Genomic DNA, 26,489 nt, shown 5'->3' with positions numbered 1-26,489 from the left:
AACAATGCAATGCTGTAAATGTCTGCTCCCTTGAGTTAAGTGGGGCTTACTACCAGGTGAGTTTGCATAGGATTGAAGCCTGTATCATGAAGGAAAACAGAAATGGTGTAACTGATCCTTCAGGAAATGTTCTCCACATCCTGCCAGGGTTTTCTTATTCTGTAAGAAAAACTAAAAACTAAGTAATAATATTTATGTTGTACCTAATTTTACTAACGTATGCTTACTAAATCTATTAAGTCTATGCTAAATTGAACAGATGCCTCTTCCAAGCAAAACAAGGGTTTCAAATGGTCTCTCCAACTGCATGGCGGACAGTCGAATTTCATCTCTTCTGCGGATTCCACGCGCACAATATGCATTAATCTCCCCTTCACGAAGCACGCGCGTCTTCCGAATGCACACATGCTTCTAGACGCGCGGTTGAAAAAGCCAAGACGCGATTTGCGGGGGGGGGGGGGAGCGGGAGGCTCTCCTGAGGAAGAAATTTCCTAGCCGCTACACGGCGCTGTGGCCTCCAGAAGAAGAAGCTGGGCGTCTTTCTTTCCCGCCTCTCCTCGACTTGTGCGTAAAGGGACGAGCCAGGGCGAAAGCGGGGTAGTTCTGCTCTGCGAAGCCGGAGGAAGCGGGGAGAGCTGAGCGCGCGGCTGAGAGCCCCTGCCGTTCGCTAGCATGTCAGTATCTCTTCCCGCCCCGTCCCCGCTTAAAGCGCTCGCGGAGCTGGGCTCGCCATCATTGCACAGCCGGGGATGCGCCCGGGTCGGAGGAAGAGGTGGTGCCGGGGAGGTTACGCCCGGTTGAAATCCCCTCCAGCGGGAGGCAGGGCTCTCCACGGGGCGACACCCCACATTCTCTCGGGGCGTGGGGGGGGGGCAGAATCGCGTGCCGGATTTTAGGGTGGCCCCTACGAGCGGGGGGTGGGGGACCGGCCCGGCGGCGTCTGTCCTGTGGCATCTCGGAGGAAGCAGGAGGCTGTGCCCATAAAAGGGCTTGGACCTCTTCTGGCATGGAGGAGAGGCTTCTGCGGGAAGCGGGCGAGGACACCCGTCCCTCCCTCCCTCCCTCCCTCCTGGGATCCAGCTTAGTGACTCAAGTTAAAGACGGGGTGGCTTGCAAGAGTTTCCTAGCACAAGTGAGCGAGAAAAAAAGGAAAGGGGGAAATAATATTAGATGCCCGCTTCTCCTTAGGGGGTGCCTCCTGGAGAGCGGCCCCCGGAGAGGAAAGGCCAGCCGTTAAGGAAGGGAGCGCCTTCCCCGGCTGGCCGCCCTTTAGATCGGTGGAGGCGGCGGGTTTCTAGCGCGCTGGCAGGAGCTTTGCTGACACCTCGCGTCTCTTCTTGGAAAGCTCTTTCGAGCTGCGATTCTGCCCTAGGGGAGGCGGACGAGGGACGCCAATCCACCGGACCAGGAGCCAGAGAAGGGGCTGCTGGCAGTTGCTTGGAGCAGAAAGAGCGAAAGGGAAGGGATGCAGCAGGGCTGACCATCGACCTCAGCTGAGGTTGCAGAGCCACTGCACAATGACTAACATCCGCTCAGAGTTCAAAGGTGGATTCCCCAGGGAACTGAAAGAGAATATTCCCGCAGGTGCACACGGGACAAGGCAACTGAAGTGCTTCCTCCCTAATATCTAACCTACCCCATTACTGAAATGGGTTGCTCTTGTAATCTATCCATATTGCGCTAGAGGGGCTGTAGCATCCTTGAATTATAATAATGAGTCTCAGGAGAGAGGAGTACCATGTGTGTTGCAAGTGCAAGGCACACTGCCTCCTCTATCATCCTTGGATTTGCCTTAGGCAGGGCTGGAGGATATTGCTTTGGGCATCAGCTGTTTATTAACAAGTACCTCTGCCTCTAGGAAGTGAACCCATCCCTAAACCCTGTAATGTGTAGGTGGCTTTTTATTGGAGTTTTTGTGTTCCTTTCACTAGGAGGAGATGGAGAACCAGTGCGCAATTCAGTTCTTTTTATAGATGTACACCTGAGAGGCAGCAATCCTATACACTTACTCAGGAATAAGTTGAGCTTGCTTCTGACTAAGCATGCATAGGATTTGACTGCATGTGTGAATGAATCTGAGTTTAGTTCATGTAGTTCATTTAAAAAAAAAATTAAAGGCAGTGCATACTAAGGCCTTGAGGAAGACCAGGCATTCATTTGGAAATAAGTGGGATGTGAGAAGCACTGGCATGAACTCACCTTTCCTCAGCATTAAGTTGTTTATAGAAGTGACCTTTGGTCTCGACTTTTCCTGTGGCTGAAAATGTTTTATTAGGGTTTCCCTGCGCTTTGGTAATTTTAACTGTGATCTATTGACTGTCCTCTCTTTTGAGTCTAGACAGTGGTTTTTGCAGCCTGACTCTTGGGCAGAATAACCAGTAGAGAGAGTTGGGGATGGAAATCCCATAAACAACACTGATGCATCCGTTCACCCATGGGAAAGGATGTGTTGTTGGCTGGCAGATCCCAATTTTACTAAAGAGGGCCAAGCCATCTCTTGAGACTAACCCAACCACAGGTATAGGCACCCAGGACTTGGAACTTTTTCTCTCTTGCGGAGACCTAGTTCTGATTCTCCACTGCCCAGTGCTTTGGATGAAGTGCATGTGAACTGCTTGCATAATCAGAATAATAATAATAATAATAATAATATGTGAGAGGGTGCACCAGTACAAAAGCTTTTTATTATTAGGTCCCTTCCAACACTACATTTATATGATTCTATGATTATCATTTATTAAATTTGTTTACCACTCTTCCATCTAAAGATCAAAGTGTGGTTCACAACAGTAAAAGACAAAATGAAAATACCAAATCAAAACAAACCAATGAACTCCCTACCTTCCACAACACTTAAAAAAGCCATAGAATGTTAATCAGCTGAATGCCTGGTTGAAGAGAAAACTTTTTTGCCTAGTGCCTAAAAATATGTAATGAAGGTGCCAGGCAAGCCTCTCTTGTAGAAGAGGATAGCTTACTGTGATACCAATGAGGCCACTGGTCACTAGCTAGGGAAGATATGGCCAAATAGCCTGTCTGTTGAAGCTACGCAGCCACTGTCCCCCACATCCTTAGTGGGCTGTATCCTAGTGAGTGGGTTGCAGGCACACAAATTTAGGTCCATTTGAAAAGGGGTTTGTGAGTGCTCCAACATAGGATGAACATTTCATTTTATGCTTTTGTAAGATTCTCCCTTACAAAAAAAGGGTAATTGCAGTTCAGTGAAAGGAAATGTAAAGTGGGGCAAATACAGTGGTACCTTGGTTTGCAACTGTTTTGGATTATAACCACGTCAAACCCTGAAGTGTGTGTCCCTTTTTTTTGGGATTACAACCCATTTTAATTTTTTTGGATTAGAACCATATTTTTTTTTGAGGCCCCATTGGCGAAAGCGCACCTTGGGTTACAACCTGTTTTGGTTTACAAACGAACCTCCGGAACGGATTATGGTCGTAAACCATGGTATCACTGTAAATAAATCTTAACTTCACATACATGCTCATGGGATCTGAAGTGGGGTTGACTGAGCAGAAACAAGATTTTGGGGTCATTGCTGTTAGTTAGCTCAACTAAGATGTTGAGCCAGCCTGTAGCAGCTGTGAAAAAGGTGAATTGCATGCTGGGTTAGGAAAGGGAAATAAAACTGCCAATATTGTAATGTTGTTATACAAATCTGTGGTGCAGCTACAGTTGAAATAATACAGTTCCTTCGCCTCAAAAAGAGTATTGTAGAGCTGGAAAAAGTTAAAAAAATGGTAGCCAAAACTGCTTTACGAGGAAAAGGTATAACTTGTGGGGCTTTTTTAGCATAGAGAGAAGGTGAGTAAAGGACAGATTTAATAGAAGTGTATAAAATTATGTATGGGGTAGAGGTAAACTAAGAGACGCTCTTCTCTCTTTCATAATACTTGGGACTGTCAATGAAGTTTAATACTGGAAAGTTTAGGGCAGATAAAAGAAAGTACTTCTTCACATAACACATGATCCACTATTAGAAACTAAGATATAAAAAGCTAGGTGCCAAATGGCTCCTTAAAACAGGGTTACAGTTGCCAAAACGGAATGCCTAGTTGCCATTTTTGGGCCACATTGGCTTGAAAGACATATTTTTCACCACGACTTTTCGGTTCCTGAAATTCATTCTGATTGTGCAGATAAAATATAATGGGTATAATTCTACAGGATGTGTTGTTATTGTGTGAAAACAGGCAAGACCCAAAGATCCCCAGGCATGCACCTCCAGATGGAGGAGACATCAGGCACCGTCCTGGGGGCTGGACATCTTCACTTGGTTGCATGCGAATTTTGAACACTGGACATGCATCTTTAAACTATGGAATCTGAGCCCCCTAGATATAGTGATAGCCACCAACTTGGATGACAGAAATTCATTGTAACTCAGCCCCATGGAAAGCACTGAAAGGGGGCTTCATTATGAGTGACTTTAAGACTACATTCTTGTACCCAATTTATTGGGAGTAAACCCCGTTGCTCAATGAATTTACTTCTGAGTAGGCATGTATAGGATTGTGCTGTCAGTGCCTTTTGTCCATTGAGGCATAGTCATAATTCCCTTTTGCTTGGTTATGTTTCCCATCCGACAATGGGTAAATAGCAGTTCACTTATTCAGAGCTCTGTGAATATATGAATGTTTTCTGTGTCCCCAAACAGAATATGACTGTTTTCCAGAAGTCAGGATATGGAAGGGAATTGAAACTTAATTGGTATTTTTAATTCCATTGCAGGAAAAGCTGTGTTGGGTACATTAATAGTGGTAGGAAACAGACTACTGCATTGCCTGTGGACAGTCTAACCACCTTGTCTTGTCCCCAGTTTCATGAGTTTTGTGACCTTTTACCAAGGAGTGTTTGTTGGTAGCAGGTGCGTCCCAAAATTACCTGAGACACAGAGCAGGTTTGTTTCCTCCTTGTGTTGCACTATGTGTTGACACTGGAAGACAGCACAGGAGAACAAGGCTCTGTGCTTTGAGACCTTGTAAACAACATCCTTCCTGTCCTTTCTGGAGACCGGGCAGGATGAATGTCTTCATGGCAATGTCCTAGTTCTGCCCAGTGGATTCCCTGGCCTCCTCACCCCACCCCAGGAGGCCTGGTTTCCATCTATTACTCTAGTAACATAAGCTCCGTTTGGCTCTGTAGATCAATCCACTGTTGACACTGAATAAGCCGAAGTTTATATGTTCATAGAACTGGTGTGTAGGTATAACAGCTTGGAAACATGCCTCTAATCAAGAAGATAAAGTAGCTGTACTAGCAAAAGGGGTTTTGTGCTGTGGCAAGAGAGCATTGAGGACTGAAATCAGAGGTGGGGAATTTCTGGTCCTCTAGATATTGCTGGACTCCGACTCCCTTCATCCCTGACCATTGGCCCACATTGGCAGGGGCTGATGGGAGTTGGAGTCCAACATCTGGAGGGCCTCAAGCTCCCCCCCCCCCACTCCACCCCTGCTGTAGACTAATACAGTGGTACCTCAGGTTAAAAACTTAATTCATTCCGGAGGTCCGTACTTAACCTGAAACTATTCTTAACCTGAAGCACCACTTTAGCTAATGGGGCTCCCCCTGCCACCACGCCACCGCCACACAATTTCTGCTCTCATCCTGAGGTACTATTTCTGGGTTATTGGAGTCTGTAACCTGAAGCATCTGTACCCTGAGGTACCACTGTACAAAGGCTAATCTGGGTTACTACCAGCCTTTTGCTTCAGCAGCCTCACTTTGTGATGTGTGGAGATGGAAGTATTGGGGAGGAGTTAAGGCACAGTAAGCAGCAAGTCTAGTTTGCCTTCCTTGCCCACCTGCTTTCTGTGCTGTTGGATGGTTGCTAGCCCTGTTCCCTTTCCTTTCTACTCATGATAGAATTGCTGTTGCCAAAGTGAGTTGGCTGGATGTTTATTGGGGCTGGATTCTCAGAATCTAAATGGGTCCATTTCTCCCCACCACCACCACCCAAAAATAGAGTTCTTTGATACTTCAGCCTACACTTGGACCTAGGAGCTGTAGTGGTTGAAGGCATCTGTTTGGGAACCCCGTAGATGAAGTCTGTGCCTGCTGCTTTGTTGTTGTTGTTGTCTGGATGGGTGCCAGCCTTTGGCTCCTGTCAGGGCTGGGCTGGGCTACTCAGCACACAATTTACATTCCAAGACCTGGGTGTCAAGTAAACAGACAGCTCACTCTTTAAAAGAAGAAATGAGCTGTAGGCGCATGTGTAGCTTCCTGTCATGCTCTTGCGAAAGTAGACGGTTTCCCTTGAGCCTTAGCATTGCAAGCAGAATCTCCAAAGGAGGGAAGCGGCACTTCAGGCAGCTCCCATTTGCCACAGGTATTTGACACTTCTTTTCTTCTGCTGGTGGTCTTATTGTAGAGCAGGGGAGGGGAGCCAAGTCTAGCTGGACTACAGCTCCTATCAATCCTGACCACTAGCAAGGAAGGCTGGGGCTGATGGGAGATGAAGTCCAACAACGCCTGGAGAGCCATGAGTTTCTCATCCTGTTATAAAGGAATCCTGTAGCAAACATGTATACTGTGCTCAGGCAGCTGTACTAGAGGAACAGGCAATATAAAACTGGGATGGACAGGATATAAAGTATGTAGGTTTGGTGCCTGTTCAGAATTTTGAAAGTTTGGGACCAGGGTATCATATGGGTCATGCTGTCATGTGGGCCTGGTTCTGAGAGGTACCAGTAGAAACTGAGGAATGAGAGATGCTCTGCTGGCTGTTGTTAAGATGGATAGAATCTTTACCTCACGCAAGGAGCGATTCTCATCTAGTGCTGCTCTAGTAGAGCTGGGAGTAGGTGTGGATGAATGGAATTTGTTCAGCCTCTTCTTCTTTTCCTCCAGGATGTGTAGAGTGTGTTGTTGATTTTAGCAGGAGGGGTAGGGAATCCTAGTGCCCAAGTTGGCAACAGGATGCTTAGAAATGGAAAAAGGAAACACTGTGTGACATTTTTGGGTGGTATTGCTAGTGAAGTGTTGTGATGACACTGCCGGCTTATTTCCAGAGCCAGGATCCTTGAAAACAAGAAATCCCCTCTAGCAGTGCGTGCCTTGGATATAGAGGTTTTTGTCAGAAAAGCTACTTGAACCAGAACTTGCAGGCCTGCCTGGTAACTTGGAATTTAGCGCAAGTAGGGCTTATCAGTCTACCTAGGGGTATGCTATTTTCTGATTGCCCTGTTCTCTGCTAGAGTGCTTTCCACAACGGTCTGTGAGTGATGCAACAGAGGTCATTCATGTATGGTGCGTTAATTACTTTTCTCATCTCTTCTTCAAGGGAGTCTCGTATAGAGCACACAAGGCAAGTTGTATGAGTTTTATTTATTTTCTGACCTCTGTGTCATTAATTTAGTCATGGAATTCAAGGCAGTACAGTGGTACCTCGGGTTACATACGCTTCAGGTTACGGATGCTTCAGGTTACAAACTCCGCTAACCCAGAAATAGTACCTTGGGTTAAGAACTTTGCTTCAGGATGAGTACAGAAATCATGCTCCGGCGGCACGGCGGCAGCAGGAGGCCCCATTAGCTAAAGTGCTGCTTCAGGTGAAGAACAGTTTCAGGTTAAGAACGAACCTCCGGAACGAATTAAGTACTTAACCTGAGGTACCACTGTATGTGCATGGTTCACAGGCAGTCACTCATCCAGGCAACGTGGCAGCCTATATAGCTCCAGCAAGGTGATAGGCTCATGTGCCTTCACGTCATACCTTGGGGCTCTTCCCTCCAGGGAGGCTTATGACAAGTGCCTTTTCTGTGTATTCTTGGACACCTGATGCTGAGCAAGCTCCCAAAGCAGGTGAACACCTGGTGCTTAAATCAATTTGTAATGCAGATGCAGAACCTACATGGACGAGAATGTAAATTCAGATTCCCTTTAGCAGTCTATCCCCACGTTGGCAATGCTCACAGGTGACAAAGGTAGTCCAGAGCAAAATTAGAGGCGTTTTTGTGTGTGCATATCTGTTGCTTGAAGGCAGCCTTCACCCAGGGGCGGAGGAAGGGGGATGCAGTGGGGGTGGACCGCCCCGGGTGTCTTCGCTGAGGGGGGTGACATTTGGTGTGCTGCAAACCTGCAAAGCCTGAGCCTACCCCGAGCCGTCAGCGGAAGGGGGGGGGGAGCTGTGCTGCTTTGCTGGCGGTATTCCCCCCCTTCCCCCTTTGTTCTGACAGCTTGGGGGAGGCTTGGGAGTCGTGGGTGGGCAGCGCGCTGAATGTCTGCCATGGGCAGCTTGCTCCACCCCTGTGAGTGGCTTGCTCCGACCCCGACTGCAGGGTGCACCCGAGCGGCTATCCCACGCCTGGAAGGGCACTCCCGCCCCCCTCGGGAGCGGGCCCACCCTAGGCAGCGCAGGCATATGCTCCGCCGCTGCCTTCACTAACCTAGTGCCCTGCAGATGTTTTTGATCGCAACGCCTGCTAGCCCCAGCCAATGGGGCCATGCTGCGTGGGGCTGATGGGAATCACAGCCTAAAACATCTGGAGGGCAACAGGATGGCAAAGGCGGTGGAAGCTGGCATAGTGCATGGTTAGAGAACGAGCTGTGGTTGGCAAACCAGTGAAAATCTCGCCTTACCAATCATCACCTCTCTCAGTTTATTTGTATGTCCCTTTCTCTCAAGAGCTTCCCCAAACTGCTTAAGATAAAGAAGAAAATAACGAAGACAGCGGTGCATAGCAAAATGTTAGTATCAGCCTATCAAAAGAGTTCAGCAGTAATTTTACATCCATCTTTATGTCAATCACATACTCATTAGGTGGCCTTAGGCAGGCCATTGCTTTCTCAGCCTCAGCCACCCCCCATAAGCCCCCAATTTGTGATGCTGGGATAATAAAACTGGTCTACCTTACAAGGCTGTTGTAAGGGTTACTTCAGTGGAATTCATGTTAAGCACCTGGAAAAGTGCCTACGTACTTAGTATGCATAATTAGTAATAAGCATGAGTAATTGATGTTTGTGAGAGGTGATTGAAATAGTTTTAGACCGTTGGACTGATTCTCTGCCCTGGTGGGAATGCACTCCTGTGACTTGAGTGGGCTGAAACAACTTTGAAAAGATGTACATTAATTCTTTTTGGTGCACAACCAAATTTTGTCTTGAGGAGCAGTCCTTGCCGGTAACTGGAGGCACAAGTTGTGGTGTTCTTAGCCTTTATTGAGAAAACTCTTGGTACGAGACACTTCCTTCCCCAAACATATGGCTTTTCCAGTAATGTCACAGAGCACCTTTGCAGAAAAGGTAGCACGCACTGTGTCGAAAACTTGTGTAAGGGGGCTACATCTAGCCTCTGAGATGGAACTGAGTCATCTGCTGTTTGCGGGTAAATGAGAGCAGACATAAGCAATCGTGAGTACTTAACTGTGCATGTCTGCAGATGCAGCACAGTATTGTCAAAATAGCATTCTCTAAACTCAGTGCTGCAGTAGCTGGATGATGCTAAGGCTCTAAAGCAATACCCTAGAGTTCCCTCTGCTTACGTGGCTCTAGGATTTGCCCCCAGCCAATGTCCCTGTCATGAGAATCTCCTCAGCCCACCTTTCAGAGGGCATGTTCTGTTCCTATTTCACAACCCGAGTGCAGTGGCTGCATGGTATAATTTCATAAGCTACTTCATAAAGAGTTGTGAAAGGATGAATTTTATTGTTGTCTCTTGGGTGTTTTTTTTCATCTTCCAGTGTGGCTTCCATTTGGAGGCTGCCTCACGGGTTTAGTGAGAGTCTAGGATAACGTTGAGTCTCACCGTATGGAAGATACGGAGATCAAAAGGAGAGAGAGCAAGGAAAAAAAGAATGAGTGAGAACATTCCCCAGTTTCCTCCATTTCATCCCAGGCAGTCTGGAGAGAATTCTCTGTGCTGTCTGAAACATCTGAGAGATAAAGAGTTAAGGGGACAAAACTGTGTAAATGGAAGCCCACCCTCCCCTTCACTCGAACACACAAAGATACCTTCATATAATTGCCATCTGACTCAGTATTTTCTATATTCTTCTCAACTTTCCAGGGTTTCAGGCAGTGGTCTTTATGAAGATACCTGAGTTGAACTTGGGAACTATTTTATGCAAAGTGTGTGCTCTGTCACTGACTTACTATGCCCCTTGCACTTGTATGTACCCCACCACCATCTCCAAAAATATACAGAGAAGGATAGAGTTGTGACTAGACTTGCTAACATTCACTGGGGGGTTGGGGTCCTGCTCAACACAGCTGCCTCTCAGCAAATTCATGAGCCAACGGGAGTACAATGAGATTAATACAATGTTTGAACTCTCACTGTGGGCTGATTCTTGAAACCATTTGAGGCTCATCTGTGACATTCTGGACTGGTTAGGGGAATGTTTCAACATACCACCTGCTTGCAATTTGCCAAACCTATAGCTGAGTCCCCTTCTGGGAGATTTTGGAGGAAGTGGCACATTGCATTATGGAGACATGTGGAAACAGTTGCTTGGCCAGTTCCCACATGCTCCAGATGAGACAAAAGTGGTGATGTAAGGTGGTCCTTGGGATCATTGCTTCCATTTTATGTGGAAGATTCTGCTGGATATATTTTTTTAAAAAAAGTAAACTACCTTTCACAGTTTGGGCATGTTACTGGTCGAGGCACGTTCTATCCAAATATTCACTTGAATGATCTTCAGTGTAGGCAGATGCAAAGAGAAGACAACCTGTGTTGTATGTTTAGGTGCCATCTCTTGAGAGGAGGTGTGACAGTCCTGAAAGAAGCCACCGAGTACCTAAGCTATATCAGAGTACCTTCAATTTTAAACCACTCTTGAATCAAGTTCCTAACTGGACTGTTGTAAGAAGGGTAAAGAAGCCAAACGGAACCTGAGTTTTCTTCTAAAGTGGATTGCTCTTCACACATAGCTTAAGAAGTCGTCTCTGGTCTGCAGTCTGGCTGCCCAGGAATCTCCATGGCCATCATCATTTCATGGAGTACAGAACATACTCCCATAATTGTGAATTAAATGTGGGAACATGTTGGCAGTTTAGAAACTCATAGAGCTTGAGTGGGCCTTCCTATGGACAAGGGATGAGTTGCATTCAGCCAGACTGCACTTACATGAATATAGTAAGTGAACCATGTTACCTCCTTCTGTTCCTTGGGAGGGTGTACACCATATTTCTGTATGACTGAATCCTTTTCAGTCCCCAAGGGGGGGGGGGAAGCCGAGTTTCAAACAAGCATTTTTAGGAATTGGCTTATAGTCTACACTGATTCCCAGATGTTTTTATAGTAGAACTGGATTGGGAAACTTGTGGCCTTCCAAATGTTGCTGGACTCCCAACTCTGATCAGCCAAAGCCAGCATGGCCAGTCTTCAGGAACTGTGGGAGTTGGGGAGCCACAGTTTCTCCAGCACTGTAGCAGAGGATGCAGACTAGATGTCTTGTATGCATGCCCCAAATCGGCACTTGGTAAAAGACCAAGTGGAAGGATAGCCAATGCAATGCCCTCCTGATGTTGTTGGACTACAACTTTTTATCAGCTGCAGCCAGCATGGGTTGAGAGTCATGGGCTACAACATTAGAATCACACTGCCTTGGCTATCTGTGCCTTTGTAAGACCAAGAGCTAAGGCTGTCTTGGCATCTGCAGCCCTTTGCTTTATGGGATGATTACAGAGGATGCTGCAGCTCCTTCCGCTTGGGTTTGATCCTGGCAAGGTGAGGTTTCCCTGCGAAAGGGTTAGCAGGTCTCTTGTAACTGATTGTGCACTGCAAACACACTTCATTGTGTTTGTGCTTTCAGGAGTGAGTCAAGCTCCCTGTGTCCCATGTAATGTTTCGCTGCTTGGTCCTCTGGTGGTGAGAAGAATGGGGTCTGTTTCAGAGATGCTCACAGCGGTGCCCCTTCACCAGAGGCCCGATCTCCTAGAGGCCTGTGCCGACCTCATCAATGAAGAGTGGAAAAGGAGCAGGACCTCCCGCATCCACTCCCTGCAGAGATCCAGCAACAGCTTCCCCATGTGCCTGGTGCTGATTAGGACCCAGAGGTCAGTGGAAGACACCGCGGAAGGGAAGACGGCCAAGAGTCAGTGCCAACTCCTGGGGCATGCCAGGCTGTCCCGTGTGGTTGGCCAGCCCAAGAGCTTGTTTGTGGAGACGGTGGTTGTTGCCAAGGCCCTCCGGGGAAAGGGCTATGGCAGGAAGCTGATGGAAGCTGTTGAGCAGTACGCCAAGTCCCGCAGCTATAGGCGCCTGCACCTCACCACCCACGACAAGCAGCAATTCTACGCCCACCTGGGTTACAGCTTGTCCAAGCCAGTTCAGTGTGCAGGATTCGCAAGTTCCCTTGTACCTATGGAGTTTCTGGAGAGCTTCTCTCCCCTTCAGCAGGACAAGGAACTTCCCACAGGGTCTGGGAAGCGTGAACCAAGTGCATCTTGCAGCAGGAGATGCGGAGCAAGCCTTCCTCCACTGCCACCTTCAGCACACCTTTCCTCATTCACGGTTTGCTCAGCGGCTTCTCCTCCCCCACCACCCCCATTGCTTCCTGTTCATTCTTATCCGCCAGCAGCCACCACCATTTCTCCCCCTCCCCGCCTGCCAGCTTCTGTAGCTTCCCACAGTTCCTCTTCCCAGGCCATGAATGCTTCTGTTCCGCCCTCGCAATCAGCCACCATGCCTCTTTTTGCTGCAAACCTTCCTCCCCCTCCCCCACCTCCTCTTCCTCCACCTCCACCTCTGTCCATGGCCCTTTCGGCAGGCCATCCCGATTCCTGTAACTCTGCCTCTTCTGGTCCATCGGGGGACAAAGCCCAGAGCCAGCTGTTTCTAGAAACGCCATATCGTGACCTGAAGGGGCGGCCCATATTCTGGATGGAGAAGGACATCTGACCCTTTCACCATGTGCCTGTGCAAGTGTGATGAAGATGAAATGATGGCTGAAGGAACAGAGATGCTGAGAAGAAAAGCTCAGCTTCGGATCCAGTGAGATAGGCTGTGAGAGAACTATTCTAACACAAACAAAGCCAATAGATTCTATCTTCCACGGTTGTTTTTACCAGAATTCTTTTCAGACAAGAGCCCATTTTCATGCCATAAAAATGTGAAATTCGCTTAGACAATGATCTATTTTGGATACACTTTCAAGGCCATCCACTGTCCCCCATTGTCTTCCAGTGGTGGTTGCCATAGCTGAGTGGCCTGTGCTGAGCTGTGTATCGTAAATTGCCTTGCCTTAAAGTTTGATGTCATTTTATCAATAAAGCACCTCTGAAATATCTGAACCGTCTCCTCTGACTCTGCAGCAGATGCACAGATAGGTGTATTTCAGAGCCCATGGAATTAATGCTAACAGAAGTCAGGGCAGTAGGACTAGGCATCTGTTGCAGGTAACAGTGTCCCTACGAAGAAAGATTAGATAAAACTGAGAGAAAGACGTATTTTGGTAGGATAATGTCAGAGCAGGCCTGTCCTTCACAAACGCACACAATTCTAATTTGAAACCTGTATCATTCTTTGGCCTCTTGGTCTGTTCTGGGAAGCCTGCATTCCAGAAATATGTTTGTAATAGAATGCTTGCCTGATTGCAAAGGTGTTTTTTAATCGTCAGGTTAATGACTTGGTCTGAGGCAGAGATCAACTTCATAGCCTAATTTAACTGCCGTGATGCTATCCTCATAATAGATGAGGTAATGATCACAGTTAAAATGAGCCCGGTGAAATGAGTGTCCCTGATGGTGGGCTGGATTCTGCTAAATAGCTGTGCTATTGGAAGCCAGCTCAATTAGACCTGCTAGCATAATTGGGTTCTCCTTCCTCAAGCCATGTTCCTGAATCAGTGGGGGGGGGGGGCAGGATAACCACAGCACAGCATACAGGGATGGGAGGAGAAGGGAGATTGCTCTGTCAGGGCATTTATGTTTGCCTGATGGAACAATTTCTTTAGCAAATTGTTGAATTCCACCCAATGTGTAGTACTTTCCTCTCACTCTTGAGCAACCACTGTGAGGCCCAACAATTTGGAATTACAGGATCGGGTTCCTACAGTGAAGGACACGTGTTAAAAACGTCTAGGAAAGTCAAGTCTCTCTCCACCCTGCCACCCAATTGTGTGTGTTTAAGTGAAGGTGCTCACTGTTCCTTCTGTGACTACCGTATTTGTTCTTAAGCCTGTGGTTTCATTTCATTTCAGTAATTTATCATCATCAATTATTTGTATGCCATCTTGCCATAGTTAAATTTTGCTCAAGGCAGTATCCCACTTCTAAGGCAGTTTCACGCTTTACATGTTAGGAACATCCCTCTATATATTAATTGTGTGCCTTTGCAGACACGTGTTGGTCATGTGCATTTGCAGGTAAGGTTGAAATCATTTGCAGACACATGTTAAAACTGTAGTGCGTGAGGTGGCCCTAATACTCTTTCTCCTTCAGTGTTCTTGTAGGAAGCATACTTGCTGTTTCTTCTAAACTAGGCTGGCTCAGCTCATGCTATTATAAAATACATTCTCCATTGAGGGGGACAGTCAAAAGTGTGACGTCTGTTCCATGGAGCCCAAAGCTAGAAAATAAATGCCACCATTTTGTGGAGAACTGCATCCCATGTCCTATAGTCACAATAGCAAAATACAGTAAGAGTAATTACTGTAAAGAGTTTGTACAACCATGAAACTTTTATCACAGAAATTTAATACGTCTCAGTCTGATGCAACTTCAAACCTCTACTGTATATAAACAATTTATTATTACTATTACTATTATTATTATTATTATTATTATTATTATTTATTATTTCTTTACATTTACGACATCAAAATCTTGACAATTCCTTCTTAAGAATGCAGAGCCCAAGCCCATTTGGAATTTCCTCCTTTCCAGCCTTGGAACAGCAGTCCTGTGGATGCAGCTGAGAAAAGGCTGCTGTAGGAGAGAGTGCAACTTTTATGTGTCCGTTATCAAACAACAATTCCACATGCAGGGTATTGGGTGCTTGATCACAGATGTTTTCATTTCTGCACTGTGCATTGTATGCTGAGGTTTCCATTAACTGAAAATAATCTCCAACTCATACCAAGTATTGACTCTTGCAATCCCTCACCCGAAACTGCACAAATGGCATTGCAGGTTCAATGCAACACAGCTGCCAGCTTGTGTATTACTATCTACATTATTCAATGCATTTTCCTATGAAGCATTTTCATTTAAGTACATGTGAAGAAGCCTGCTTATATTTTTCTAGTAATAATGCTTGAAACCACACCAGTAGCTTTGTCCCTTGTTTCTTGGAAGAGACAATAGATCTGTGTGGTTTGCAGGATTCCCACATTTTATTTCCAAAAGTCTGGTCACCTTGGGTTGTTTTCCTCTGTACCTACTACTACTACTACTACTAATTGAATTTATATACTGCCCTATACCTGCAGGTCTCAGGGCAGTTCAGAGTTCTAGTTCCTCGAAGGAAAATGAAGTCCCCCCCCCAAAAAAAACCCTTATACAAAGTTCCTCTGATCATACAAATAAAATCACGAATATATGCTCTGGACACCTCTCTTTTGTATGTAGGGATTGTTCCTCTTCTGTGAAGGTGTTATGGAATCTGACACTTTCTGCCAAAGAAATTGACCATGCCACAAGTATTACGCCTTCAATGTTTCATCCTTCTCTGCACATTATAGGTGATTTATGTGGCATGAAGCAATGAAAATGGACAGCAAGTCAATAGTAGGGTTCATTATTTGCATGCAGATCCAGGAGAGCCACTGCCAGTCTAGAGATGGAGAACACTGAGCTTCATAGACCAATTGTCTGATTCTAATTCTAAAGCAGCTTCCTACATTCCTTTTTTTTAAAAAAAAAATATTTTTATTAGTTTTTACACATATTAATGACAATACAAGACAAACACAAACATCAAAAACAAACAACAAAAATTGACTTCCCCATGCCTTCCCTTCGCCACATCCTTGTTTTACCATTTTTCGAGCAACTCATCAATCAGTCTTTAGTTAAGTCCCTTTTAAATTTCCTTGAAGTTTAAGATTTACAGCTGTAGTTCTTTGTTTCCTACCCCTTAACATCTTATCAGTCCACAATTTTACAGTAATTTTTTTAGATATGTTTTAAATTTCCCCCAGTCCTCTTCCACTGTCTCTTTCCTCTGGTCACGGATTCTGCCGGTCATCTCTGCCAGTCCCATGTATTCCATCACCTTCGATTGCCATTCTTCCAGAGTAGGTAATTCTTGCATCTTCCAATACTTTGCCAACAGGATTCTTGCCGCCGTGGTTGCATACATAAAGAATGTCTTATCCTTCTTTAATACCAATTGGCCGACCATGCCCAAGAGAAAAGCCTCCGGTTTCTTTACAAATGTCCACTTAAGGACTTTCTTAATTTCATTATAGATCATTTCCCAGTAGGCCTTAATCTTTGGGCAGGTCCACCAAAGATGGTAAAAGGTACCTTCAGCCTCATTACATTTCCAACATTTGTTATTGGGCAGATGATAAATCTTTGCAAGTTTGACTGGGGTCATGTACCACCTATAGATCATTTTCATTATATTCTCTTTCAGGGCATTACATGCCGTAAATTTAACACCGGTGGTCCATAACTGTTCCCAGTCGTCAAACATGATGTCATGACCAATATCCTGTGCCCATTTAATCATAGCTGATTTCACTGTTTCATCCTGTGTATTCCATTTCAGCAGCAAATTATACATTTTAGATAAGTTTTTAGTATTGGATTCTAACAATTCTGTTTCTAACTTTGACCTCTCCTTCTGAAAACCAAGTTTCCTGTCCTGCTTAAACATCTCATTTATCTGACGGTAGTGTAACCAATCTCGAACTTTATGCTTTAGCTTCTCAAAACTTTGTAGCTTCAGTCTTTCGCCATCATATTCTAAAATTTCACAATACTTAGGCCAATTAGAGTCCATGTTAATTTTTTTTCACTGCTTTCGCTTCCATTGGTGACAACCACCTAGGGGTTTTACTTTCCAATAAATCCTTATATCTATTCCAAACATTATACAATGCTTTCCTGACAATATGGTTCTTAAAACTTTTATACACCTTTACCTTGTCATACCACAAATATGCATGCCAACCAAAACTATTGTCATATCCTTCCAGATCAAGAATGTCTGTGTCTTCAAGAAGTAGCCATTGCTTCAACCAGCAGCAGCTTCCTACATTCCTAAGGGGAAGGGATACCCTCGATTGCCTGACAGACAGAGCAGCTTCAGCTCTGCTTCTTAAACCCTTTGCTGGGCCTGTTCACATGAACCGTTCACTATGATGGCTGTTGCACATGCACAGAATTGGCCACGTACCTAGTTCAGCTAGTTCAGTTCACATCTGCCCAAAACATGGTTGATCTGCCTGAATTCAGTCCAGTTTGTGTGCGCTGATCTGATTGTATGAGACTTGAGCACAGGCTGAAATAGCAACATGGACTATATAGCTTTAACAAGTTAAATAAGTGTGGGTTTTTTTAAAAAGTCACAACACAACAAGCTGCATTTTAAAAAGGTCAGTCCAGATTACGGACCAGGGTCTTTCTTGGCTTCACACCTTTGCTCTTTCGAACCCATCTCCTGCAAAAGTACACATCACTGATGTAGCTGGGAAAGCCTCATGCTTTAAGCACCATACACAGAAGACTGATAAGGAGATTGCTCCAAAAACTAACATATCCAGGCCCTGCGAGCATCACCTGAGGCTCTTCTCTGAGTGTCCCCTAAAGACAGGTTCAGAAGGTGGCAATTAGGGAGAGGGCACTCCTATCTATGTAGTGCTCTCCCCATTGAAACCCTCCTGGTATTAACTCACGTCTTTGGTGCCAGGTTAAAACCATCGCCTACATCCCAGAATATGAGAAATATTTGATGGAATATAATTAGGCTTATATGTTTGGGGTTGCTTTTTAGTTGTAAATAATGTTATTATTGTTTTCTTTTTAGGGATTGGTTTGGGGGTTGTGTGTGTTATGCTTCTGAATTATTTCAGTTTATTGTTTTATTATTGTTGGGACCGATTGGTTTCAGGTGAAAAACAAGTTAAATAAGTGTGGGTTTTTTTAAAAAAAAGTCACAACACAACAAGCTGCATTTTAAAAAGGTCAGTCCAAGCCATCAGACTCTGAAGCACGTGAATTGGCCTGTGTAACTACACATTAGCAGCTATTACATGTTCTTCTTCCTCCCACACTTGCTGCCTTCCACAATGAACTTGGCAAACTGCAAACCAATTTGAGTTCTTCTTTACTTCTACAAAAACCTGTAGATTTAAACCTACCAAGTTGTCTGAACAATCAGGCAAGGAAAAATGAATTTTTGTTATTTTTTTAACTTTCTGGTGCAACGTAAGTCAACAAAACACGATTTAGTTAACCATGACACTTGATTAGGGATCTTTTACCATAAGAGCAGAATCAGCTTTCTAACCATGCTGCCATGAGGTGGCTGCCCTGAGGCAACCATACAGGTAGCAATTGTTTTTGAGTCTGGCTCAGTCCTACTGAGTAACTCGTTCTGCCATGATATAGCCGCCCCAGATAGAAATGGGGTGCTGTAGGTGATGATGTCATCAAATTTGGATACTAACAATGCAGCTGGGCTGGTCACATCAGCACTTCTGGCTCAGATGTCCTGTGGAATGAGAAGAGCGGATTGCAAGCTTGTGGAGTAAGCGCAATTATTTATTCAATTTACTTCCCTCTCTTCCGCCTGAAGGAGCTCAAGGTGACAAATATTACTCTTATGTTACTTGTGCTATTTGTAAGCCCATTGTTGCAATTTATTCCACTTTTCAGTGTGCAGGAAACTTGGCCTACTAATAATGGGAGGGAGGATTCAGTAAAGTGATCCCTGTTGCCAGCTGTCTGCTCTTAAGACTTCATAGTAGAGGGAAGCAGGATGTTTTTCTGCATGTAGATTAGCACATCAAAATGTTTTGGTATTGTTAGGATGGTGAGACTGTATAATTTGGTTCGTTTCTACTTTTCCTATCCGACTCTCCCATACAAAATTCCTCGATAAACAGATTTTTCTGGTGGGAAGTTGGCTGGGCTATGATTGGTGCTTTTATATCCACCAAATTCAGCAATATGTAATTTTAAAAAACCAGAATAAGGCACGCCATAGCCTTGATCAAATTGTTGCAGGTGTAACTTACTAATCTTCAAATCTTCTTCCCCATGAATGGTGACTCTTGCTTCTACTCCTAGGCTAACATTACCTTCATATATTCTTTAATCCATATTGCTGTACACACTTGGCTCATTAATACATCACTCCTGAGTCGAGGTTATAAAAGCTGGTGAATTATGCAGATCAGCATGCCTGCTGAGAAGGAAATGGTGGAAATGACAAATGAGTTCTTTTGAACTGCACAAAGCCCAAAAATCTGTTTTCAGCGTCAGAGCTGAGCTTTGAAATAACATGAAATAAGCATGTGAGAGTCTTGTTCTCACATTACTGAGTAACCAAAACCAGCATCTATACCTTAGTGATTTAAGAGTTTTAAGGGTAAGGATTCGACTCCAGCACTTCCCATTTTACATATTAATGTTTTAATTATGAAAAGGGGCTTTTTCAAGCCTGGGAGTGTACAGCAATGTTCAATTCCTGGTTGTCAAGTCCCATCTCTGAGTATGTGAGGCTGTTTCTGACAACTCACTCAATACGATAATTCTTAGCTTGTATGACCAGGGGTGCACCTATGGGATGGTGAAAATGGCCCCTGCAAAAATCTCCCCAGATTGCTCTGACCAAGAGAGTTAAGTTGTGTGGGCCAAATGTCGTGAGAGGCAGATTGCCTGGATGACAGAATCACCTCAGAAAAAATTGAGATACTGGAGTAGAGGGGGTGATTTTAGACAAATAATGCAGCTATTGCGGTAAAGTGGGTTTTTCAGGGATAGGGCATCAATACAGCTCCTTGCCAAGGGCGCAAGAGACCCTTTTTATGTTTCACCCCTTCTGTGCCCTGGGCACTTCAATTTGTGAGTAGATTTGCATAGATCTTTTCTGCAATAAGGAACACTCCTCACACTTAAGTGAAGCCAAATATCCTTAGTAAATTCAAAACTCTTGAGACACCTAGCAATAGCTTTACATCAAACTGTGGTTAGAGGAAAAGCTGGAGAAAGGAAAATAATGCTATGATTTCTATGCATTACCAGTAACATGAAGATCCGAGCGCACATCATGGCAGGAAAGAGGCTGGGAGAAAGGATGTTTTACCACACCTGTTCCACTAAAAGGAAATATTGCAACACAGAGAGATGATGGCTGGGGTTTTCCATGCCGACTCAGGAAGCAGAATGCTTACCTGATCCCAAGATGATGGCATGGCAGTATGCTTATCTAGTCCCAAGATGATTGCAAAACCAGTCATCGAATTGGCCTGTCTAATAAAGTTTGAGTTTGAACCCTGGTGTTCCTTTGCAGGGAGGGGGTGGGCTGGGGGTTTGTGCATGTGATGTTAATGATGACCTGTTGGCTTCAGAGTGGCCATGTGGTTCTGATCCTAAGGCACACCGGATTCATTGGACAGGCTGGCTCAGACAATATGCCATTGTCTTATTCATTAGCTTGTCTCTAGTTCAGAGGCTGGCTAGCTAGTCAGTAGTTCAACTAGGGAAGGATCCTGGCATGCAGTTTCTTAGGTATTATTCTAATCCTCCGTAGTGCAGTGTTAGAGTGGGAAATGAAGCCAGGGGGGATGACACAGAGCAAACAAAACAAAACCAAGAAGTGGAAGCAGCCCAGTTGGTGTTTTGGGCTTCTCCATTGTGGAAAAATACCTGGCAGCATAGATGCCTGTGTAATCCAAACAGCTTCTGTTCCCAAGTAAGGTGACTTTAGGTAAGTTTACACATCAGCCAGTACAGCCAGCTCTCCTCTTCCTGGTGTTCAGCCTTTTCCTCTCCTTGGGTTTACCTCATGAATTTATCTCCCTTAAAACTTAGACACATAAGACACTTACCCCAAGATACCTTGATATTCAAGGTAAGCAATCCCATTTGGAATCCATGTCAAGCCCAGATATCCAGGTTTAAAATACAATAAAAAATATTGTGAGGCTAGCTGAATTAATTATATTTATGTCCAACATTTTCTCAAGGAGCTGCAGGTGACTGGCATGGTTGCCTCTTCCCTGTAAAATCCGTGAGACCTTGTTAGGCCTCCTTGTATGGTGGTTTGGCCCAAACCATGGTCACCTGTCCATTACCTGATGTCATATGATAGCAGGTGCAGCCCCAGTGCCCAAATCAGAAGGAAGAATGAAGAGCGCAATCTTAAGTTTGCAGCTGCAGGTTTAAATTTTAATCACCTCACATCATATGGTTCCAGGTAATTGCTGAATAGCATTCTTGTACACCTGTCAAAGCGGCCTATGGAGGGTGGGCCAGTTCTGGATCCAACCTGAGCGGGCCAGTCCCACCTACCCCACCCCCCTGGGCAGGGGAAAAATGATTTCCAAAGCCACCCAGTGATTTATGGGGAGCATGGATTCAAAAGTGCCTTGCTTACCTTGGCACATCATGTCGCCTTGGTAAGCGGATTTGAACCTGGCTGTCCCTAGCCATAATCTGAGCCTAACTGCTACACTGCCCTGGCCCTGTGTGTCAGATATTTAAATTCAGGGGGAAGATCTTACTCTGTCTTTCCCCTCTCCCTGCCAGGGTGCACATTTGTAAACAAAGCAGGAGGGGCCCCAGAAGAGACATTGGCTTCTTACACCCACCATGATCCTGGACAAAACTATTTCAGTCCGCATCATCTTCCTCCTTGGGGTCATCCATTGCCTAAGAGGGTATAGCTGGGAGCAGACGACAGCCAGCTCTGTTTTCCAGCAGGAGCCATTTGTGGTGGTGTGGAACTTGCCCACAACTAAGTGTCGAGAGCATTTTGGGATCACCCTGCCTCTGGAAGCCTATGGCATTGTGGAGAACAAGGACAATGCTTTTCGTGGCCAGAACATAACCATTTTTTACAAGAACAAGTTTGGGCTCTATCCCTACATCTCCCCAGATGGCAAATGGCACAATGGAGGGATACCTCAGAAGGTCGATCTGAAGAAGCACCTGGAGACAGTCTCAAGAGATGTTTTGGAAAGCCTGAAGCCTGATTTCCAGGGACTGGCCGTGGTGGACTGGGAGGAGTGGCGGCCTCTCTGGAGGCGGAACTGGGGCCCCAAGATCGTGTATAGGGTGGCCTCTGAAAAATGGGCAAAGAAGAAAAGGCCTGATGAACCCCTCACGGAGCAATCCTATGTTGCGGAGATAGAGTTTGAACAGGCAGCTCGGGCCTTCATGGAGAGAACTCTACAAATGGGGAAGTCTCTGAGGCCACAGGGGTTCTGGGGCTTCTATGGGTTCCCTGACTGTTTCAATTACAACTGGGAGAACGAAGAGAACTACACCGGTCATTGCAACCCCACAGAGGTCCAGTGGAATGATCATCTCATGTGGCTCTGGAAGGTTTCATCTGCCCTCTATCCCAGTATCTACCTCCCACCAAAACTCCCAACATCTTACCACCAGAGTTATGTTCACCACCGCCTCAAAGAAGCATTTCGCGTGGCACAGTTTGGCGTGAAGCAGCCTCTCCCTGTGATCGCATATTCCAGAGTCTCCTACAGACATTCTCCACGGTACCTGACTGAGGTAAGAATTGAGAGGTGCCAACTGCTTACAATAGGCCCAGGCACTTTTCATCAATGGTAGCAAGTGAATAAAGGTTAAGGCTGCAATCCTAAAACCACTTAACCTGGGAGTAAGCCCCACTGAATTCAGTAGGACTTACCTCTGAGTAAACACAGCCAGATCTCTTACCTAGCTGGAAACTTCCTTCTGTGGGGAATATTAGCTGCCACCATACAGTGATGGGGGAAAGTATTTGATCCCCTGTTGTTATTTTGTCTCTCACAGCTGCAATAAACCTACCATTAAACTAATGGACTGGTCATTTCTTCATCAGAGGGCAAACGGCCAAATTTAGCAGGGGATCAAATACTTCCCCCCCTCACTGTACATTATTCATTTATTATATTTTTATCCTGTCCTTCCAAGGAGCCTGGAGTGTCACAGAAGGGGTATTTCATTACACTGTTCTCATAACAACCCTGTGAGGTAGGCTAGTTAGGCTGAGAGAAAATTATTGGCCCAAGGCCATTCAGTCCATGCTTCAGATGGAATGTTGCACCATTATATATATATATATATATATATATATATATATATATATATATATATATATATATATATAGTGTATATATATATATAGTGTATATATATATATAGTGTATATATATATATATGTGGGGGTGTTGTTGTTGTTGTTGTTTAGTCGTTTAGTCATGTCCGACTCTTCGTGACCCCATGGACCAGAGCATGCCAGGCACTTCTGTCTTCCACTGCTTCCCGCAGTTTAGTCAAATTCATGCTGGTAGCTTCGAGAACACTGTCCAACCATCTTGTCCTCTGTCGTCCCCTTCTCCTTGTGCCCTCTATCTTTCCCAACATCAGGGTCTTTTCCAGGGAGTCTTCTCTTCTCATGAGGTGGCCAAAGTATTGGAGCCTCAGCTTCACGATCTGTCCTTCCAGTGAGCACTCAGGGTTGATTTCCTTCAGAATGGATAGGTTTGATCTCCTTGCAGTCCATGGGACTCTCAAGAGTCTCCTCCAGCACCATAATTCAAAAGCATCAATTCTTCGGCAATCAACCTTCTTTATGGTCCTGCTCTCACTTATATATATATGTGTGTGTATATGTGTGTGCGCGCGGTCACAGTAACTAATTAATTGAGGCACTTCATTAATGCTGTGGCCAGCTATGAGTGAACAGGAAGCAACTAATTAACTGCTTTAATAGAAAGGTGTTGTCAGGGATGGGGAATCCTTTTGGCCCGGCTGGCAACACCTTCATCTTTCCCCAATTCTGTGCGCCAACTTTGATAGGTTGGTGGAGCCACCCATTTGTCAATCATCTCATAACTATGTTCCTCATGGGGAACTTGGTAACAGACAGTCTGGTAGGCCTGAGCTCACTGCCCATCACTGATGGGTGATGACTTCAACCTTGCTTTCCACAGGAATTGGCTGTATGATCACAAACCCTGTAAGGCACTCAGTCACACAGGTGATCCAGCCCCATGTCAGCTGTGGGGGAATTAGCCTTGCGGGCCAAATGGGGGTCCATCCATCCTGGACCAAATTTGGCCAATGGGCTAGAAGCTGCTGATTAACTGGAATTTCTGGATTTAGGGAGGAGAATGTGTGGGTGAGCAATAGCTAGAGGAAAATGCTGCATAAACATAGAATAAAATGATGTACAAAATGGGTTCACAATCCACATTCTTGTGGTGTCTGGTTAAGCAAATTGGTCAGACTTTTGAAGCATTACAGAAACTACAACTCATGTTTGACCTGAGAACTTAATTGGGCCAGAAAAATTCAGTGAAAATCTATCCGTTGTAACTAGCCAGAAAACCTGCCTAATGCAATGTGCTATTATCACCAAAGTGATACGTTGCACTTCTCATGTAGAAAGCTGCCCAGTGCTAACAGTTCTCTCCTTTTCTCCATTCAGGCTGACCTGGTGTATACAATTGGAGAGAGTGCAGCACTTGGGGCCGCTGGGGTTGTGCTCTGGGGTGACCTCTCCTATTCCCAGTCACCGGTGAGTATCTCTGAAACAATGTCCTATCCATCTATTAATTCATGAACCACCTTTATATGCTTCGCAATTACAACATTTCCTGAGAATACCTATAATGTATTCAAATACAGCCATACCGTGAAACAATCATGCAGCATATTTAAACAATTATATTAAAACTTTTACTATTTAAAGGAAATAAAAAGCTATTTACCAGGCACCAAAACAGGTGCCAGCATCCATGGGGAAAGCATTTGATCGGTGGGATGCCATGGCCAAGAAGGCCCTCTTCCTAGGATATACAGTGGTACCTCAGGTTACATACGCTTCAGGTTACAGACTCCGCTAACCCAGAAATAGTACCTCAGGTCAAGAACTTTGCTTCAGGATGAGGGCAAAAATCGTGCTCCAGCGGCAGGGCGGCAGCAGGAGGCCCCATTAGCTAAAACGGTGCTTCAGGTTAAGAACAGTTTCAGGTTAAGAATGGACCTCCAGAACGAATTAAGTTCTTAACCCGAGGTACCACTGTACTTCCTAAGTTGAGAATCAGCCTGAGAGAGAAAACAGATGCCCTCTTTGCCCACCTCATCGGTAGCCCAGCAGCTATTCCCTTACTTTCCAGCTTTGGTGGGGATAGGATAACTTGTTTCTCCAACTCCTCTCCCAATTTTCTTGATACCTTGACTAATGACCATGCTCACCTGCCCGTGTGATTGGTTCTGCCTAAATGAAAATGTCTAGAAGCTCCCCTCCTCAGTGCCGATGGGTCCAATCCCTAGAATGTTCTGAGCTGTAATCCTAGTTTTCCATCTTCTAGGAGAGCTGCAGGAGCCTCAAGCATTACATCACCACGACGCTGGGCCCATACATCGTCAACGTAACCACGGCAGCGCGCATGTGCAGCCGTGAGCTGTGCCACGGGCATGGACGTTGCGTGAGACAGGACCCCAGCGAACTGGAAGCCTTCCTCCACCTGGACCCGCAGCAGTGGGAAGAGGAGTCCTCAATGACAGATTTTCCAGATCAAGACATGTTCGCATGGGAACAATTTCAGTGTCACTGCTATCCACAGTGGACTGGAGCCTCGTGTGAGACACCGCTGTGGCTGGAGCCTGTCCTAGGACCTGATTGTAGTCGAGCTCAACAGTATTACAATATATTTCATGCAGGGCATGTCAGCAATGTTGTTGTGAAGTCAAACATCTGTCCTCCTTCCATTTACAATGAAAAGACAGAATTCCAATAACACATCTTTGCAGATCCAGCACTTTACTCCAAGGGCAGTTTTGATGATATCTGTTCTAGACATTTCTCGACTGGATGACTCTTCCATTTTTCAAACAGAGCGGGGTCTGGATGTAGACAAACAGCAGACACACACTTTTTCCTTCTTTGATGGTGCACTATAATTTAAAAATGATCTCAGGTGTAAGCCTAAAGTAAGGGCTTAGGCATTGTTGGGTTTTGAAACTGTAGCTAAGCACATCTAGTAAAATAAAGACACACTTGGAAACCCTAAAGAGCTGTAGCATGAGAGCACCATATACCTTATACCTTCAGAGTTCCTATGTGATCTGGCAGGTGGAATGCTGAGAAATGAAAGCATTTCACTACCACCATGAAAGTCATCCTTGCACACCCTTCCTACACTTGTTAGCACTACAACTTAAAGGAGACAGATGTCTGGAACTTGGTGTCATAACTACCTTTTCGTAACCGCTCTGTCTCTCCCCCCCCCCCCAACTTCAGTAAAAGCTATGAGAAAGCAAGTGAATTGGAAGGCTTCTCTCATTCACTTTTATCCCTCAGTCTGTTTTTTTAGCACACTTAGCTGAACAACTATTATGCA

General features: G+C 45.2%; 1 protein-coding gene across 4 annotated transcripts; it reads left to right on the top strand.

Moving 5' to 3' along the window:
• Positions 1–541: 541 nt before the first annotated feature.
• On the top strand, positions 542–26,433 carry LOC309363831 (hyaluronidase-3-like). Of its 4 annotated transcripts, none has more exons than XM_081900320.1 (4): positions 542–674; positions 21,664–22,647; positions 24,572–24,661; positions 25,458–26,433. In XM_081900320.1, the coding sequence occupies exons 2-4, from the start codon at positions 21,727–21,729 to the stop codon at positions 25,884–25,886; spliced, it is 1,440 nt and encodes a 479-aa protein (XP_081756446.1). In that variant the 5' UTR covers positions 542–674; positions 21,664–21,726; the 3' UTR covers positions 25,887–26,433. The 4 variants fall into 4 exon arrangements, with proteins under 4 accessions (XP_081756446.1, XP_081756445.1, XP_081756448.1 ...); XM_081900319.1 differs by lacking the exon at positions 542–674 and adding an exon at positions 5,704–6,343; XM_081900321.1 differs by lacking the exon at positions 542–674 and adding an exon at positions 17,512–18,715.
• Positions 26,434–26,489: the final 56 nt, after the last annotated feature.

This window comes from Podarcis melisellensis (assembly GCF_964234715.1).
Source record: "Podarcis melisellensis genome assembly, chromosome: 2".
Lineage (NCBI taxonomy): Eukaryota > Metazoa > Chordata > Lepidosauria > Squamata > Lacertidae > Podarcis > Podarcis melisellensis.
The sequence above is the reverse complement of the archived record's forward strand: the minus strand, read 5'-3'. Positions and strand labels throughout refer to the sequence as shown.